The sequence below is a fragment of the Anoplopoma fimbria genome, chromosome 8 (assembly GCF_027596085.1).
Source record: "Anoplopoma fimbria isolate UVic2021 breed Golden Eagle Sablefish chromosome 8, Afim_UVic_2022, whole genome shotgun sequence".
Classification (NCBI taxonomy): domain Eukaryota; kingdom Metazoa; phylum Chordata; class Actinopteri; order Perciformes; family Anoplopomatidae; genus Anoplopoma; species Anoplopoma fimbria.
In genome coordinates, this window is record NC_072456.1 from 23,395,575 (window position 1) to 23,414,954 (window position 19,380).

At 42.7% G+C, this 19,380-nt stretch overlaps 1 protein-coding gene across 1 annotated transcript; it reads right to left on the minus strand.

The window, feature by feature from the left end:
• Positions 1-295: 295 nt before the first annotated feature.
• cilp2 (cartilage intermediate layer protein 2) lies at positions 296-18,962 on the minus strand. The gene is made up of 10 exons (XM_054603353.1): positions 18,899-18,962; positions 9,055-9,132; positions 8,155-8,424; positions 7,728-7,910; positions 6,903-7,058; positions 6,490-6,807; positions 5,870-5,978; positions 4,718-4,875; positions 440-2,866; positions 296-348 (listed from the first exon to the last, which is right to left on the minus strand). The coding sequence occupies exons 1-9, from the start codon at positions 18,960-18,962 to the stop codon at positions 450-452; spliced, it is 3,753 nt and encodes a 1,250-aa protein (XP_054459328.1). The 3' UTR covers positions 296-348; positions 440-449.
• Positions 18,963-19,380: the final 418 nt, after the last annotated feature.

Consider the following 19,380-nt stretch of genomic DNA (forward strand, 5'->3'; position numbering starts at 1 on the left):
ATGAAATAAAAAAAAATGCCACAAATTCAAACTATAAAAGTTACATTCTAAAATGTCAATTTAGTCTGCTCATACATAAAATTAGACCAAAGCTAATTAAGTAAATGCCAGTCACCACGCTACACACACTCAAATGATGCATGTCTTTTCAGAGGGAAGGAAGAAATGAATATATCAAACCCTTCAAGTACGTCTAATGAATATCTTCAACCACCCATTGATTTTGCTCAATTACTGTCCGCCTCCGTTTGGTGGTTTCCATAGTCAAGAGGGAGTTCATACTCATCAACAGATGGGCAACTTTTACTTCCTTGATTCAACGTCGTCATACCGATCTTGACGGAAGAGCTAGAAATGAAAAAGAAAGGGACGTTTAAATCAATACAACATAACTGTCAATGTAAAGAGACATCAAATTATCTTGATTAAACCTTCCTACCTTGAAACATCTATTGCCGTTGCTGCGTGCGCATGGGCACTCTTCTTCTGGTTGTGGAGGTGACTCTGCGACTCTGGGTCCTGCCCTGCTGCTCTGAAGGATAGGCCACCACCCGGGTCGATAATCCCTGCACCTCCATACCGTCCGACTCCCTCATGCTCCTCGCCATCTGCGACAGAGTCTGAGCCGGGTTGGTCTGCAGGCGTTGGAAAAGGCTCTCCCTGTTAATTTTCCTCTCTGGACAGCTGAAGGTCAGCGCCACTCCAGAGTCCGTCTTCATCTCCCTGGAGAAACCATCCGAGGTGCCTTCAAAGCAGCGGCCAATAGCGATCTCCTTGGCCACCCTGGGGTTCTGGTCTGTGACTGTGTAGATGCCGTAGTTGTGTCCCAAAGGATCCACGGGGGCCAGCATGGTGAATCCATGGGACTCGTTGTTTTGAGCCACTGGTGGATGTTTGATCAGGTACTCTTGGAGGAGGCTGTTGGTGCTGGTCCTGCGACAGTTCCCCTGTGGAAGCACAGATATGATAGATCTGTCTACCTCAGCTTGATCGAACAACATGCCGCTGCATTTGAACTCTAGACAGGCCGCTGAGGTGTTGGCTTCTCGCATGTCCCGGGTGCTGCGGATGTCTCGTATGCCGTAAAGTTTGCCTTTTGTTTCTCGGTGCGTTCCCCCGAGATTCCTCGACCTGACCATCACTTCCTTCTGCCCAATGATCTTGACCTTAATGAAGCATGCTCTGAACTCCTGGGGATTAGGCCACCAGGAGAGGTAGTCTCCCATCCAGGTCGTCAAATCGTTCTCCTCAAAGGGAACAACGTTGTATTCGTACTTGTCCTTTTCCACTCTGAAGAATCTGAAATGATTTGCATCAGTGGGGGCATTTTCACAACTTAATAAATTCTGATACGGATATATTGGCCCATTGGTCTCATCAAAATTATTTTGGTTAGGCTTTGCCAAGTTGATTTTGAAGGCCGTTTTCTTCAGAGCCGGATCATCGTGGTCTGAGCGCTGGTAGTCTATTTTATCCAGATAAGGCTGGGACACTCCTATGATGTTTGGATTCATTTTGGGCGAGGAGGGAGCTGCCTCCAGTTCTTCTCCACCCATCATTGCAGTGACGTAAGCTGTGTAAGCATCTGGCCTTTGGGCGTCACAGAAAGCTGGTAAACAAGCTCCGTTGGATCCGGTTATGACGCTGTCAAAGCGGCCCCATGCCCTCGGATTAGAGGAATATCCAGGTTTAGGTTCCAGATTTATCAAGCTGATCACAACGCCCTCCAGCTGTTCACTAGATAGGAACTTGTCGCTCATGTAGGCACGGACTTTGACGTAGCAGCGTCTGTTTTCAGGCACGTCTAGATTGAAGAGCCTCCGTTCTCTGATCTCCATGTTGCCTATGAGGAACGTGCGTTCCTCTCGTTTGCTCCGCCCATGACCGCCAGCAGTCGTCCTGGTGTAGGAGAAGTCACTCTCCTCTTCCCAGACTCCCGTGTCCGGGTTGAGAGACCACAGTTTCATTTTGGGAATGTGCTCGGGCATCTTGACGTGCTGCGTGTCGAGGAGAACTTGAACAGCTCCAGCTCCGAGTACCTCCTTGTTGGTCTCATCTCTGAAGTCCACCGAGAACATGCCATAGGTCCTCAGAGGGAGCATGTCGCCCTCACCGTCCACAAAGTTGAGATCGCCAGGGGCTGCGGCCGCCGTGGTGATATTTCTTGGGTCAATGAATGTGACGCTGGCTTTCACAGTTCCCTCATAGATTTCTCCGTTGTCCTTGTGGAAGGAGTTGGGAGGAATAACCAACTGACCAATGGGGTCTTCGCCTTCAATTTCTCCAAGGTCAATGGAGTTGGTCTCTCCTGCATTGATGTCAATTGGTGTCTTCTTTCTCATCACCTTCACATTGTGGTAGATGGAACCCCCTTTCTTATCGAGGATGAACACCTTAGGAGTGTCGAGAAACTTCTCAGTGGGGTCAACAAAATTGACCACTAATCTCTGTGTATCAGGAGGAATTTGCAACGTGAACCCTCCTTGGTATCCAGTGGTGCCGGCCCTCTCTTTACCAATGTAGATGTGCCCGAAACGCAGAGGCTCATCGTTGTCAGCTGTGACCACTCTGCCACGAACCAGTACGGTGGGCTGCAGACACTTCTGACAGCTGCAGTGAGTCACAGCGCGGATAGGGAGGCTGTAGCTCCCACAGTCGATGATTCGGCTCTCCGTGTTTTGGACCCCGCAGCAGAACCCGGTATCGTCTCTGCAGCGCATATCAAAGTCTAGGGAGCCGGCGCATTTGTTGTAAGGGCAGCGTCCAGCGTTGTAGTGCATGGAGTCAGTCCCGGGTTGAACGCAGTCCATCGGCAGTCTGATGAGGTGCGTTTCAGGCGTGGAATTGCACGCTGGCTTTCCTTTTGCTGTGAAAAAGACGATAAATTACATTAGGCTGGTGGTGACACGACACATAAAAAAGATAAAATCAGTAATCTGATGTACATAAAACATAAAAGGCTTTTTCTAAGTGCAAAAATGAACATACTTGCCATGATGAAGAAGGAACTGTTAAAAGTTGTACTTTCTGTAAGATCTTAAAAGCCTGTCAAATCTGCTTGAGTGTAATTATAAAATCGCAGGGAACTCGATAATTATACATTACTGCATGAGTGGAATTGGACATGTGTATAGTGAATAAATTGGAACCTGCCAACTGAGTATTTGAAAGATATTATTTCTGCCTTTTTCACATTCACACATAATTTATTCATACGCACACACTGTGTCTGCATGGCCTGAGAGTACCTGCCAGTGGCCAAGTTGAATGTTGAAAGGTGCATGAAAAGGTAATTAGTCATGAAGTTGAAGAGAACATTTATTTACCAACCATCCAGATGGGAGTTGGAAAGAAAGAATTAGTGTTCACCCAGACATTGGCAGAATATTCAATGCGCATGATATCATGGTTGAATTTATAGTCAAGTAGCCTTGTTAAGATCCCAATCTCCCAAGAAAGTCCATAACTTGGAGCAGTGCGATTCGTATGAAATATCATTAATGTACTGCTGATGACTTTACCAAAAGGGCTTCGAGTTTCCTTTGATGACAAATTATAGAACTCTTGGTCGGCTGTATGAACTGTGGTTAAAACATTTTATGAGAAATCAACTTTAACTTCTGCATAATTTGAAATGTGAGAAGAACTGCTGTGTTAGAAGGAGCAAGAGTTTTTCATCCTGCTCTGAGAAGCAGGTGTTGCCCTGCACACATACAGCGTCTCCTGTCATAATTACTTTTTGGAGTGCAAGGATTTGTCTGTGGCGTTGGATGGATTACTTTAGCACTCTTCCATGAAAACGCTGTTTTGTTAACCTGTGTCTTAGCTAACAAGCACCTGAAGGATAGAAGCAATGTGTAGCTCGCCCACGCGGATGTAGAAATGGATACTCTATGCGTCATCGTAGACTCAGAGAGAGAAAAGAAACAGGATTTATTGACAAGCTTGGATTTCACCTCAACACCGAGTGTTCTGGAGAAATTGTGTTTGTGGTTTTTACAGTGTCCAGAGTCATCTCACACAATAAAGCATCCCAGCTTAGGAAGCCGTGGCTTCAACCAATGTCAACATAATAAAAACCTAATGCTCTAAAAAAACAGCCACATTGTGCCAGCCCTGATAGTTTTATTTCCTTCTTTTTTGTCTATAATTAAATGTTTTTTCCCCAAATGACAGACATTCTATCAACTGACTTTTTCTCTCTCCCTCAAGTTGTAAGACACTGTGGTTTTGTTTGAATCTTCTTTATGCGTGGACATGGCTCATGGATGACTCGGTTGGAGCTTGGCACTGACATTCCTCTTAAATTGTATATGCAAGCTCCGAGGCAGCTGCTTTTTATCCAGTAAAATAAATTGTGGTTGTTTGCTTTTTGTCAGCGGTTTTACATGAATCTGGTGCAGAACTTTGACTGAACACATCATTGTCAAACGCACTGGGATAGCAGCCATCCTGAGCAATAATCCTTATGTGCCGCTATCTTCACAGTCAATTACTTTCTTTCCAGACTTATGATGATGAATTACGGTTCACATTACATCACTGTGCCACTGACTAGAAGGGAGCTTTTGTTTCGTTTTGACTGTGAGAACCAAATAAAAAGAATACCCCCCCTTTTCTGATGTGTCATCAAAACTGCCCACAAACCAGCAGATTAAAGTGGTATACTGGTTTATGTGACTGTGTGCATGCTTAAGTGGAAACATCCAAACTTTACCGATTACAGTGAGGAGGGCTGGAGAGGACTTGATGCTGCCTGCAGAGCTGCTGGTCTTGCAGAAGTAATATCCAGACTGCTCCGGCTTCAGGTTCCACAGTACAAGGTCCTCTTCATACTTGAAGACCTTCCTGTCCATAAGAGTCCCATTGTGGTACCTTAAGAAATAGTTAAAGAAATTAAGAGATTTTGTTGGTAGATTTATACCATAATATATTAAAATATGTAAAATGTTGATGATGGTTCCACTCAAATCTCAAAATATGCAATTTATCCTAAAACTGAGATTTGACATTTACAGCTGCACTGATTCATAATTTATATTAATATGGATCAAATAGCTATGTGTAATGTGAGTTGGCTTTCTTGTAGTGATGAATCCATGGATTAATTTCACCCGACTCAGCAGTTCCTTTCAGCTTTATTAAGCACAGTGGTCCCAAATAAGTAGCTACCAGTAGCTCGTTACCCGTTTGAGTGGCTCGCTTAAGGTATAAAGAATATATACTTACATTTTATGAAACAAAGTCACTTAAATTCACAAACATCCCACCTCCTTCTGACACAAATTATTTTTTAGCAATTAGCTGTCAATCAAACAAGTAATGCTGCTTTCAAGTTTGACTACATCAGTGACGCTGTAACACTAACAAAAGTATACACAACGAAACACAAAAAGCCCCTCGTCTATGGCGGGACTGTAATAGAAGCGATGACTGCAGTGGCTGAAATGTTATTAATGGACCATAAAAGTGTACAACTTGGAGCTATGAATAGCTCTCTATTTGTCAAATGTCTCTCAAAGGAAAAAAAAAGTGGTTGCAAAACCCATGATTCAGCAACTTTACTGTTTTGGTTCAGTCTCACTGCTCTCATCAATCTTGTCTTTCCTCTGCAGCAAGCAAATAATTTCAGCCAAAAAGGCTTTAATTAAATACCTACTGTATGGCACGTACGCTACCTGCCAAATAACAACACATAGACTGCATACAGCCACTGACTGTTGGGAGTTATTGGCAGCATAAGAAAGATTATTCTCAGGACCTATTGAAGACCAAAACATGTAACTGATTAATGGCACTTTAATAAAAATAAATGTAGGGAACTCTAAATCTGTGTTTAATGAAACGCCAGCACTAGAATTCCTCTCACCAGTAGTATTTGTCAGGTGTTGGCGATCCCGTTGCCTTGCAGCAAAACATCACCCGTCCTCCCTCATAACGCACTTTGTCCTCCGGGTGCTTCACAATGTACGGCTTTTCTGTGGAAAGCAGAAAAAGAAGCAAACCCTCAAGACCTTCCTCTGACTGTTGTGGATGTTACCGCAGAGTTTTGAGACCTCATAAAACTCGGACATTGCACTTTATTCTCACATTGGTCCTTGTGCTTATGAAAAATGATTGTGTGGGGGATTACTTTTTCAAAAAGCAGAACTGGGTTATTTTTATTTGGTTTCCATGCAATCAAGCAAGTAAGTGCTCCAGACAATGTGAAGTCCTACAATAGGCCAGACTGTTTATGTTGCAGCTTTGACAATTTCCTGTTTTCTACAGTCAGTGAATGAGACCGGAGGATTTACTGGCTCTGTAGACTGATGATAAAGGAAATCAAGAAACTCCTTCTTGTAAATGGAAATAGTTCTTTTAAGAAATAGCCAACAATATCTTCTATTGTTGCTATATTATACATGCTTTGTGTTTGGTTGGATTGAAAGCAACAGACATCAATAACAAAAGTTTTTTTCATATGTAATCTTTTTTATTAGAACTCACCGGCTGATTTGAGGACGGCTCGTACCCAGGACAACCCTGTGCTGTTACTGGAGGTGGGGATGGAGATCGGGGCAAACTTCTCCTTCCTGATGGAGATCAAGGTGGAGCTGGAGGAGCAGATTCCCGTGAGCCTGAACTGACCTTTGGCATCTGTGAGGGCACGGATCACCTTGGGCTGGCTGTCCAGTGCCACCCAGGCTTCTGCTACAGGAACACCAGTCACACTGCGGACTTCTCCGTGCAGAACGTGGTCGTCACACGTACAGCGGCTGCAGTCCTCACTGGGGCGGCCCTCGGTGCACACGAGCTGACATTTGGCTGTTGGGGGGGGAAAGACAGATACATGAGCACAAACACACACATATAAAGGGAAGATATCACAGGTTTAACAGCCTAGAGTCGACATAAAGTACCTGGGCATGGACTCTTCCCACACTTCTGTATTTCAGCAGGCCGCCCAGTACAATGAACTGACTCTGAGGGCCTCTCACAGTTCCTCCTCCGTATCCTGCGACCACCACCACAGGTCGCTGAACACGTCCCCCACCGACCCCACGGACCCCACTTGGCTGATCGAACAGAGAGAGAGAGAGAGACGGGAATGATGTGAGATTGAAATTAAACAAGTATTGCATTAGTTTTTTCTTTTAAAACTCTTGATTAATCTTTTCATGAACTCCATCATTCAAACTTTCAAACAAAGTGGTCTAATGAGAGCTGTTAACTCTATTATGCATGTGGAATTAATTATCAGTTAATAAATAGTGCAATTATACAGTATTGTGGGTATAAAAAGTACAAGAAAGCTGATTAAGTAGCTGCAAGTGGAAGATTGCTGATTACAAGAAGCTCAATCCAGAACACTTGAACATATACAAAGTTCTGCTCTAGAGGGTGCTGGATGACACCGTACAGCAGATAATGGCACGTAGGCATTTTAAATGTCAGAATAAATACCAAAGCTACAGTTTTTGATGTTATTACTTAGCTTTAACAATTATATATAAAAGAAAAATGTATTCAAAATGTTATGTTATTCCTCATGTAAGCATATTTGAGTCATATTGACATTTATTCTACAGTGCACTAGATTGATTTTACATAGCTGTACAAAGCAATATGGTATTTTATTCACCCCCCCTAACCCTACTGATTGTTATTCTACATGCAATTCCATTGCACTGAATAATTTAAGAGGTACCGGCAAATTAGGTTCTGCTAAATCTTGTGATTCTCACCGGCACAAGGCGGGTTGGAGCACTCCCTCCTCTCTGAGTGGTGCCCGAGGCACGCTGGCACCAGCAGGAGAGGCATGGGCTGAGTGTTCACACATTTCCTAGAGCGGACCTGGATGCCTACGTCGTTACAGACCGTGGTTGAACAGTGACCCCACTCACTCCAATCGGTCCAGTAGCTCTGCACTGGAGACACACATTGAAGAAGGGAGTGAGACATCCTGAGCAAAGCTGCTATTATGTGCTGCTGTTTGCCTGCAGATTTAGAAGATAAATACATTATTTAACATTACTTAAGAGCATTAATTGAGGATGACTCCTTCAGTGCTTACATGCATGCGAAATGTGTATTCATGCATGTGTTTGATTGTATGTTCATGTCTATAAAGTGACAGCTCGCAGAGTCCTGATCTGCCGTTCTCAGAGCTACCTGGGGGACACTGGAAGCGGACATGGTAGTTGGAGCAGATGCGGCCCTGGGGCTGTTCCCTGTTAATGCACCAGAAGCCCTTCTCCAGACTGGAGTGGAACACTTCCCCGGTGTCTGCCGCTGCCACCCAGTCTGTAGTGCGAGCCTCCATGGCCACGGGCCGAGCGCAAACCCTCTCCCTGTAATAGAAACGGATCGCCTCCAGGCGCTCGTAGTCTCCATTCCCTCCAGGATGGTCGATGTTGAACCAAGACGTCCACTCTGTCACGCCTGAAGTGGGAGACATGGATGAAAATCAAAAGAATGAAGGGGTTAGAATAGAATAGAAAACAATTCTCAGGATAGGGGGGGATTGGAGCTGGTTTTACATATAGGGGAGACATGGGTCAGAACCAAGGAAAATCAAGAGGGAGGAAAACAGCAGGGATGCGTTAGAGACTTTAAGAGGAGGTCTGCTACCGCGATTTGAAACTGACTTCATGCACCCCGGGGAGCTTTGCATTGTCCAGGTTATTTCCAAGACTCATGGTTTGACTGATGAGGCATATTGTCTAGTTTTTTAGTCTGCTGCATGTTCTGAAACTTGAGCACTTCCTCAGGAGACACAAGAGGGATTCAGAACAAAAAAATGTATTAGCAACAAACTGATTATTTATTTCGTTTCCAAAGTAATGCATAACTCTGATTAAGTTATTTGGTGATGAGACAACAATCTGGACCGACCAATACTGCTGCTCTTTTCTTCCATAAAAAAAGAAGCAGGAAAAGCTACAATAACCAAATTCTTGTCCCTTTCATCTCACACATCTTTCCCTCAGGGACTTCCCCCTTCGACTCTCACAGTTGGAAAACCACAAACATACAACCTGCTCTGAATATCACTGCTGATGGGTTCAGTACCTGTTGTCTGTGTGTCAGTGAACGTGTTGAGGGCCACTCTCCTGCTCCGGTCTGACTGGCTCCTGGTCCTCACAGGTCCTGCACACAGGGAGAAAAACATCTGGATATTAAGCAACACACACACACAGGCTATTTTATCGAATCCTACAGTTTACAGTGTGTCCTTGAATTCATGCATGAAGCCATACTAATACATTTGAAGTCTGTAAAACTTGCTGCCTAAAAAACCTGAGGAAGCTCAACTTGAAAATATTTTTTAAAGTTGAAACAAAATTTAAGTTATAGAAGTTGTTTAATTTATGATCATTTGTGGCCTACACTTGATAATCTGAGTTAAAACAATCATGTTACATTATCTGTTAAAAAAAACCTTTTATCTTGAAAAACATAGAATTTCACACAATTTCAAGTTAAGAACATTTCTACTACAATCATACCAACTGCCATTTCAAGTTAAGTGGACAAATATTATTATATTATTTCAACTTTATTCCATGTCTTGACTTATAATGGCGAGTTTTCCGATTTCCTCAAACTTCACACTGAATCAACTTACAATTCATCTGTTCAAAAGATATACAATTTATTTGACCAAGAAAAATGACTTTAACATTGCCTTTTGTTACATTGTTTAACATTGAGTGGAGAGGTGAATGTTTAAGTAATGAAAGCAGTTACAACTCATACAATTAACTGCAGCTTAATGTCAAAGATTCCTAATACACATTCAAAATAAAAACATTGCAATCTTTTTTCTACATGCAACAAGAACAAGCATGAGTGCCATTTCCGCCTCTAGTCAATGCTCAACAGTGCAAAATGAAAAAGGTTTCCTCCAAGTAAATGTTTGAGATTTTAATATAAATCTTGGCCAACATTCAGCCTTGAGAGGTTATGAAGAAACAACCGTCTCCTCTACCACCACAGCCATGTTGAAGATTTCAAGATGAACAGCATCATGCAGGATTTCATTTCTGTCCAATCAGGAGTCCCTTCATCATAATATCCAGAGATACACCATGAACCTGAAACAAATGGACAGATTTAATCTTCATTTACATTTAAGTCATTTTAATTAAACAAACATGTTAAAATTGACCACAGACAATTTTTTGCGGAGCTTGTTATTTATAATACTAATACTAATACTAATTTGGGCTTTGAAACATATCAGTAACAGTAGAAGGTTGCTATGGTGACGACTCAGATGTTTGCACGTTGGCCCATATCCGGTATTGACTCTGAACGGATAAAAAAGGTGGTAATACAGTCAAATTCGCAGAGCATGGAGTGCTACAGTGTTATTAAATTAAACAACACATATTTATAAAAAAAAAAAAAAAAATAAAACACACTCACCTCCTCTCTGTCGTTGTGTAAACTTTTGTAAACTTCATGTTACTCCAGTTTGCATTTGCACATAATCTGCTGAGTCCGCCTCAATTTGCAACTGTCGTCCGTAGGCTGATAAAACCCTCCGCTGCTGGAAGTAGTCCACTGTTATTTACTGTGGTCTCAATATTTAAGCTGTTGTTGGAAATCTATCATCTTTTCTTCTGCAGATAACTGGTTAGCACCACGCTTCAGTTTTATTACAGTTTTCTTCTTTCTTTCTTACTCACTTGACTTTCTGTCATACCCCACAATGGTGGCAATGTCTCTATTTCCATGGAATCATCCCCCTTCCTGTTTCCATTTTCAACTAATAATTAAAGGTTCGAGGATCATTTATTGTCATTATGCAACACAGGGATGCACAACATCCCTGAATCAGTTGTAGCCCATTTGTAACACAACAAACACACGACAAACAGCAGCAACAAAAAAAATCATCTGGGCAGATAATATGGCTGACATTGTTCAACGACTCTGACTGTGTTTGAGCAGCAAGCATCGTGATGTAAACACAGAGTCCACCTCCTCTTATCCTGCTGTCCGCCAGTCAAGTGCATTTTCTAGGTTAAAATTTTATTGAAATTTAGTTAGTTTTTTTTCAGCACCAAAATGGAAAAAAACGGTAACAAAGTTAATTTAATCAGATCAATTGATTTAACTTTTTAGCATATAGTGCCTTAATGTTTCGCAGCAATTTATCCCAACGTTTGAATGTACACACACAATCCTGGCAACCACACACACACACACACACACACACACACACACACACACACACACACACACACACACACTCACACAGTCTGATCACGTCTTGCTTTTCCTTCCCGGCATGAAGGCTCTTTTAATTACTCTCCTTCCCTCTTACCTTTTTATTCCCTCCGTTTTTTTCCCACTTAATTGAAGTCAGGCCTTTTGACCTTTTCATGCGCTGAAACAAAGACTTTATGAACAACTTAAACTAAAAATGGCAATTACTTGGTCCACTTTTTTCTTCTCTTGCAAGTTTTAATCAATCTAGATTTTTCTCCTTCTCCTCCTGCTTTGACTACAAACCTCCCACTCTTCATCCAAACTGAGGAATATCCTCTCCATACATCATCTCCCCCATGCTCTCTATCATACGTCTTTTCATCCATCAGCTAATTGACCCCCCACCCCCGTCTGCTTGTCCTCCTCCAGTCCTCCCGTCTCCTCTTGATCCATCAACAAGCAGCTGCTGTTGAGGATGCTAATCAAGCTCCAGCTGTGACAGATCAGGCCATGCAGTCATCTGTTCACCATCGGCCGAACCAGAGAGCTTCACTTCAACTCGCTCCATCACCTCTCACAGCACACACACACACACACACACACACACACACACACACACACACACACACACACACACACACACACACACACACACACACACACACACACACACACACACACACAGATTTCTTTTTTGATTTGAATGATATATGATCAGGATGTATACACACATACTATGCACACATATACAGCATGCCTGTATCACAGAGTCATTCTTACATCATTATCACTTTTCATGCACACAACAGCACAACAGTGGGGAAACAAGATGAAAGCAAATGTTTCCTGTTATTAGAAAGAGGAAGATATTCGACCTGGCACCTCAATGTAAATGTGTCTTTTTGAATTATTAAACATGCAGTATGATATGTTTTCCTTCCTGCTGTGAAGTTTAATAAATCCTTTTCCGACAGTTTTTTCTTTTTTGGTGTTTTCAAAAACAGTCAGTTGTTTGCTTGACATTTTCATCTCTGAGTTTCACTTGGACCGAACGTAGAGAAAATAAATGTCATGGTGCGTGACAGAAACAAAACGTGAAGTCTTGTGAAGTCTGTGTGTGTGTTTGTGTGTGTGTGTGTGTGTGTGTGTTTGTTTGTGTGTGTAATAGGTGCAAGCAGTTTGCATTTTCGGAGACACACCACTGAGTTTATGAGCAGAGACTCCCAGCAAAGAGGCCAGTATTGATCCCAGTCCCCACTGGTTTTTTACGGCTCACTTCGACTCTTTATTGTCCTGCCAGCACATTTCTTCTCACCCCTTTTGATAGATTTTGCAAAGAAGGGTAGCAGCTCAACAGAACAAAGATCCACCGTCCCAGAAAAATTTATTACATAAGTTTTAGGAGTAACATAAAGAGTCAGCTGATCCTCTTAGCTGTTAGTTTGTTTTTTATGCCCCCTGGCTTTAAAAACCATTGATAGGTTTCCATATCGGCTTTGACTCTCTGATACACTGGAATAGCTGGGCAAACAGAAGCAAATGCTTTCAAACTGATCTGCTGGGCAGATGTGGCTCTGCTCGCAGGTTTGGTTTAGTAAATCAAATCAAATAGTTTTTCCACTCTTCTCCTTTTGTCTCCTGGATCCTGTGCCCGTCTTGATTACATTTTGACAGGTTTTTCTGCCAGTTTTTCTCTTTCTGAAAACTTTTCTGAGGAAAATTATGTGGTGAGGGAACACAAACAACCCTTTTGTTTCATTTAATTAATGCTGGCTTCCAATTGGGGCGGTTAATGAATTACCCTCCACACACTCTAAAGGGCATCCATTTATTTCCAAGATATTACAACGCTGTATTCCTGCTCTGGTTACACAACATTTCGTCCTTCGCTCACACCAAAACAAAGAGAATTCACAGCACAACTATTCAGCTCCTGATTATCATTTCAAGATGTTTCGACAAGGAAAACAAAATAGCAGAAATGATCCTTCGAGTTTTATGAAGTGATAAACGTTTTTTGGAAAGTTAAAAGAGGAAACCCAAACGTTCGGTTGGTGACCTCAGGCATGGCCGGTGTGAACTGGCCCGATTCCCCTCGCGGACTCACTGAGCTTATTGTGCCTCTGAGGAGTATGTTAACACTTTATGAATTTTAAAAGCTGGGAGATTTTATTGGGGCACTGCTTCATACAGCTGGCATGTGATGGAATTCACCTCATCAAGAGGGAAGGTTTATTCAAGCCAGAGGGAGCGAGGTTAGACTTTATGATTTCCTCAATAATCCACCCTGAAGCGCTCCGCTGGTACACTTTATCTGGTTGCTCCTTGTTCATGTGCTCTGTGTGCGTTGGGTTTTGTGCTTTTGCTGACACAGCTTTCTTCACAATTTTTGACTTTTTGACAGGTAATTTGAACAAATCCTCAACAAAATTTGTTATCACAGTGTCTGTCAGTGCCAGATGTTACAAATCGATCTATTTTATGATGTGAGCGTTCTTCAGTAAAGGTTTGGTCGGGTTTTGCTGCAAAGACAATTTGGTTAGGTTTGAGGAAACTTCGTGATTTGGGTTGGAATGAGACACTGTCATCATCTCAGCAAGTGCCCCAAAACAACAAACTTAAAAGTAAAAAAGCCCTCTACTCTTGCAGCTGTAGGAGTTACAGTACAAGAGAGCAAAGAAAGAAGTCAGGTGATGTTGTTAGAGATGGAAAGGGACGAGGTCGGTGTGGTTTAGAACAGGTCAACAAAAAAATTGGATTTTAACACGGGACTGCTGTTTGTTTTCTGTTTCTAACCCAAGTCGGCTTGGGAGTTTTCTTGGAAAACATGACTACAACTGTTCCCTTAATCTTAACCTCGTGTTTATTACTGTTACCATGACGGCGAAGCTCCACCTAACCTTAACAGGACTTATTCAAACACAAAGGTTAGGTTTTCCCCTAAACCTAACCTAGTTGTTATTGTTCCTAAACTCAACCAAACCATCAGATCAGGAGAAAAGCTTTCATGTTTTCTTCTAGAAGGCATAGACAACATCTTTTAATTTGGAGGCCTTGTTGGAAAATGAGTCCGGTTGAGGGACCTTCACCGAAGCACAGGGCACCCTGTTGGCACCCTATATGAGACGAACCGGGCTTTCAAGTAACAATACAAAAAAACAGTACAGTGTAAACCCATCGGCATCATTATTAGACGTAAGGCTACTCACTTTGGGGGTTTCTGCAAAAGCATTAAAATGTGATGAGTAGGGATGAGATCACGCTGGATAAACAGGTGGTTAAGGTTACAGAACGTTCTTGGCCTAAACAATGTTGACTGTCAGTTAGAAACGTTAAGCGGACATCCGTCTAACGTGTCCGATGGTTAGTTGACCCATCGATCCTCCTTCCCGACCTCCTCCTCCTGCAGAGATTGTCGCTCTAAATCAACATCCCCTTACTTCCTCCTTTGCTCTTGCCATTGCTCTTTTGGCCACTAGAGGGCTTTAAATGCAAACATCTGTTGTTTTGCAGAACATGCTGAAACAACTGACGCTGTCGTTCTTTTATTGAGGACAGTATCACCTTAGTGGGTTTGGTTTTGTGTCTTTGCTCACACAAAACTCTTTACGATTTTGACTTTTCTCAGCCAATGTAGTGGAGTGCACATTGAGATCATTTTTCTCTCTCAGTTCCACCTTTGACATGAACCCTGCCACGTGACGGTTATTATAAACCTCAGCTAGCATCACCGTGACCCTCATAAACCATGGATACGGTAACAAGATACATTACAGTGGCACTGATATATTAGAGGAGACCTGCATCTGTGGACTGGTTAGCATCTCAGCTCCACATATAGCCACATGGCAAACACCTGAACGTCTACGGCAGCAACATGGCTGGATTACTCTGTTTCCCACTCTGAAGTCATTGTGATCTCTTCCCCGCTCTGTTGTGACAACTGCAATTCTTATTTTGGAGGATTATCTTTGGATTTAACTATTTACGTCACAGTGGCTCATTCTGATATACAGCCGTTGTACTTAAACAGCCAGCCAGGCAGCAGGCTACACACACAAAGGTAAATACCTTTGCAAATGACTGCCTTTCTCTGCTTCACTTTACAAACCAGTCGCCATAAAAATAATGTCAGCATTGTACGTTTCTGCAAACCATGGATACGTTCAATGTCGACGCTTCTGAACCAAAAGAAGTTCCACAAATGTGTCAGCCTCCTATCACGCATGCAGAAACGCACAATGCCACATTGTTAATGTAAAACGTTTGTTAAGGCAACAAAATAACTTGGTTAAAGTTAGAATAAGATCAGAGTTTGTGTTGAAATAATAACGTAACAACGTAACAAAGTAACGTAACAAAGTAACGTAACAAAGTAACGTAAGTAACGTAACAACGTAACAAAGTAACAAAGTAACAAAGTAACAAAAAGTAACAACGTAAAGTAACAAAGTAACGTAACAAAGTAACAAAGTGTAACAACGTAAAACTAACAAAGTAACAAAGTAACGTAACAAAGAACTGTAACAACGAAACTTAACAAAGTAATGTAACAATGTAATGTACGACGTTATGTAAAACCATAACAATGTAACTAACACAGCCAATTTCTTATGTAAAGATAAAGGTAAACGTAACAATTATAACAATGTCAAGTGACGAATGTAAAGTTAACATTTACTTTGGACACGAACAGCGACCTCCTTGGTTACAGTGACTGATCCAGCCTTATTGGACTTTCTTGCTTGTTACATTCGTTATTATACCACTTTCAATAATGATCGTTTTATTACCTCACTTGTTCTGACTGAATGCAAAAATTGTCCACATACAATGTACCCGTGGTTTGCAGAAACGTACAAGGCCAACTTTTTTTTTCCTGGCGACCGGGCTGCACTTTCTGAGTGGGAGTTTTTCCGACTTTGCCAGAATCTCATAAAAAAGCTGCTAAGGAGAGGAAGAGGGGGAGAAATAAAGGACTTCATGAAGTTGCACTCAGAATGGTTTCAGTCAGATTAGAGCGGCACGGTTGTGCCAGATGTGTGTTGGCATAGAGAGAGGGCTTAAATAGAAAGTCTGGGTCCTGTTTATGATATTCCAGATCCGTACAAGAAGGGAGAAGATTTGAAAACACCATCCCAGGTTAAGTCAGCGGTATTTCACGCATGAATTTGGTGATGTGAGGGTATGTATTTGTGTGTGTGTGTGTGTGTGTGTGTGTGTGTGTGTGTGTGTGTGTGTGTGTGTTTGGGCCTGTGTATGTGACGATCTGTTTGCCATGTCATATGGAAGCTGTTTATGTGTGTGCTAGATCCTCAGCTGAGGTGTGTGCGGTTGCAGAAGAGTCTGTTTTTTCTCTCTGCCTCTATCTCTCTCTGTACTTTACAAAGAACTTCCCAAAAAATCCAAGTCTGAATCCTAAAAACATCTGTAGCTCATTAAAATCGGCAATTTTGTCCCTGACATTAACTAATGATGCAAATCAACCGCGTGATTGAAGGATTTCCGAAGGTATAACAAAGGCGTTGTGCGCTCAAGCATTTTCTCCCGCTGCTATTAAAAACATAACTGGGCCGCTTTTAATTATTTCCGCATTAAAAAATGTCTGGAAGTCCTTGCATGTACCTCTGCACCTGTGCACAGGTACAGAGCCAGGAGCTGGAAATAGCTCAAATGAAAAAGAGGCTGATTAGTCCTGCAATAAATAATATCTTGGCTCACTCACACTTGAATGTACACATAAATAGAAGGAAATAAAAAAAGAAATGTGAAATGCCTCGGAGGTTGTTATTAATGAGAATTTGCGTCTTTCCCCTTTGATCCATTGTAATCCGTGTCCCAGTCTTTAAAGTCAGCTGGCCAGACAGCTCTGTATGGAGCAGACAGTGGTCAGCATCTGGAGAACTATAGCCCCCTTTCTCTGACTCACCACGGCCCTCCAGCTGCTGCTTGCATACACCACCTAGCTTTGCCTGGCATGTGTGCAACAAGAGAGGGGAGATTGGAAGTCCTCTGGTTAAAGGCTTGGCACTGGAAGCTTACGCTAAGAGGTGGTAACGCCACGGTGGGCAGCAACAGCAACAGCTGCCGCCTTCAAATAGGAAAAACAGCTCGTAAATCTGTAAGCTCTTTAGTTTGTGGAGAGAGTGACAAAGAACAAGGCGAGAGCGTTTGAGGGAGGAGGAATAGACGGAGAGAGGTGATGGAGTGGGGGGGGGAGAAAGGTGGGGAAAGTATTTGTGAAGAAATTCCGGAGGGAGGCAGATTAGAAATAAAAGTGGAATGGATGAAGACAAATGGACGGATGGAGACATTATTTAAGTGGTGGACTGAATGCAGCAACGGGGGGGAGTAAAAAAAAAAAAGGGAAAGAGTGATGTGCTTGCCAAGTTGAGAGGGGAAGAGAGGACGGTAAAGTCATTTTACCTGCACCCTTTATCCCCCCACCCACCCCTCCTTTTTATATTCCATTTTCTCATTTAGTACGAACCCAGCAGGTGGGAGAGTTGGGGCGCTTGGTTTGCGATTATTGCTTTTTTTTTTTCTTTGCGTTTCCAAGGTGACTGGGTTTATATCTTGCGTTTTCGAGGGTGAGGCGAGGACAAAACGCTCCACCTCACTGCAAGATGTGCATGTACCGCTTAAAGGAGCGTGCCACAGAGTGTATAATTTTACAATCCGTTTAAAGGCCGGCATTCAGTCTGCGCCTGTTCAGTGTCACCGTTTATAAATCTACCTTTCTTCCTTCTCCTCAAACTGTCTTTGGCGTACTCATCAGTAAACGGCACGAGGCCTTCGCGAGACAGTTACGACTCTGAGGCCTCCGAGTCCAACAAGATATGGAGAGCTCCCCTTCTCTAACCCAAAAAAATAAAAAAGGGAATTTAATAGGGAGCAGCTGTGATGTGGACAGAAAGTGAAAACTGGAAAAAAAACCTGCCGTGTCATTCAGGAAGAGTGGTGGTTGTGATTATCTGGAAGAGGCAGAGCATCATGGTAGCTGACAGCTTGCCACAGTAAAAACTGTGAATTAAATTGAGGGAGAAAGAACTTTTTAATTGGCTTTTTGTGAGCTCGTAAAAGTCAGCGGAGCTCTGAGTCTGCATGGAGATACTCACGCCGTCTAGTCGCTGATAGCGGCGCTGACTGTGCTGCAGATCGTCCATGAGAATACAAAGCGCGTGCCAACGTAACCTTTAGTCACCTGCAGAACTATCACCGTCACCTCCTCCTCCTCTTAACCTCCTCCTCTATCACCACCTGCGCTTGATTAGCCTGGTGGTGAAATATGCTGCTTATTTATCTAGAGAGATTAAGAAACTACAGAGGCGGTCTATAAAATAACACACACACACACACATTATAATGCCAACACACACCCTTATCACATGAGCTCACCGCCAGAGTCCTGCTGCTCTGGCATCCTCGGGGGAAATGCCGTCAACTCAGAAAACTCCACAGTTGTGTCAGTTGTGTACATGTGTGAGCGGTCATACACCGGCCCTCTGTTTGTACAGTGTGTCATTTACTAAGAATGACAACAGGGATGAAACTCTGAACCAAATTTATGTTGAAATTGGTAGGTTTTTTTTGCAGGAATCTCTAAATTTAGTTATTTTCCTGTAATAAAAAAGTGTTTTTTCTGGAAGGCGTTTTAAAAAAAATAACATAATAATAATAACAATTGATTTCTTACCTTGGCCCAGAGCCGTTGAAACCAGGACAGACAGAAGGAGCACCACCTTAATTAATTCCAACATGGTGCCACACCTTCAGTCACACAGGGATTGTTGTTTTTCTCTGATCCTCTACAGAGTTGACATAATAAAAAAAACTAAATCAAATAAAAAAAAGAGTTGATTCTTCAGACAGAGCTGAGAGTAGCCTCTTCAGTGGTGTCAGGTGTGAGTGATGCTGCCGCTGCTGCTCGTTCCCCTCTTTGAGTTTAAGCTGCTGAGTTGGAGACGGGAGCTTTTTAAAAGAAGGGGCATCGGGAGTGCATACCAATCCAGCCCCTCTCCGCTCACCATTGGCCAGTGAAATGCAACATCTGGGTCCCCCATATCATCTTCCAAAAATAGGTGAGGGGTTTTAGTGGGGGGTGGAGGGAGAGAGAGCGGGAGGGAGAGACTAGCAGAGAGAGGGAGGGAGTGTGTGTGTGTGTGTGTGTGTGTGTGT

What these genes read in the sequence shown, in the direction of transcription:
- cilp2 (XM_054603353.1), bottom strand. Translation starts at nt 18,962, where the DNA reads ATGTTGGAATTAATTAAGGTGGTGCTCCTTCTGTCTGTCCTGGTTTCA. An exon ending in CCGCTTCCAGTGTCCCCCAG is followed by an intron (nt 7,911 to 8,154) that starts GTAGCTCTGAGA and finishes GTGTGTCTCCAG; the next exon opens with TGCAGAGCTACTGGACCGAT. An exon ending in AGCCGTCCTCAAATCAGCCG is followed by an intron (nt 5,979 to 6,489) that starts GTGAGTTCTAAT and finishes TGCTTTCCACAG; the next exon opens with AAAAGCCGTACATTGTGAAG.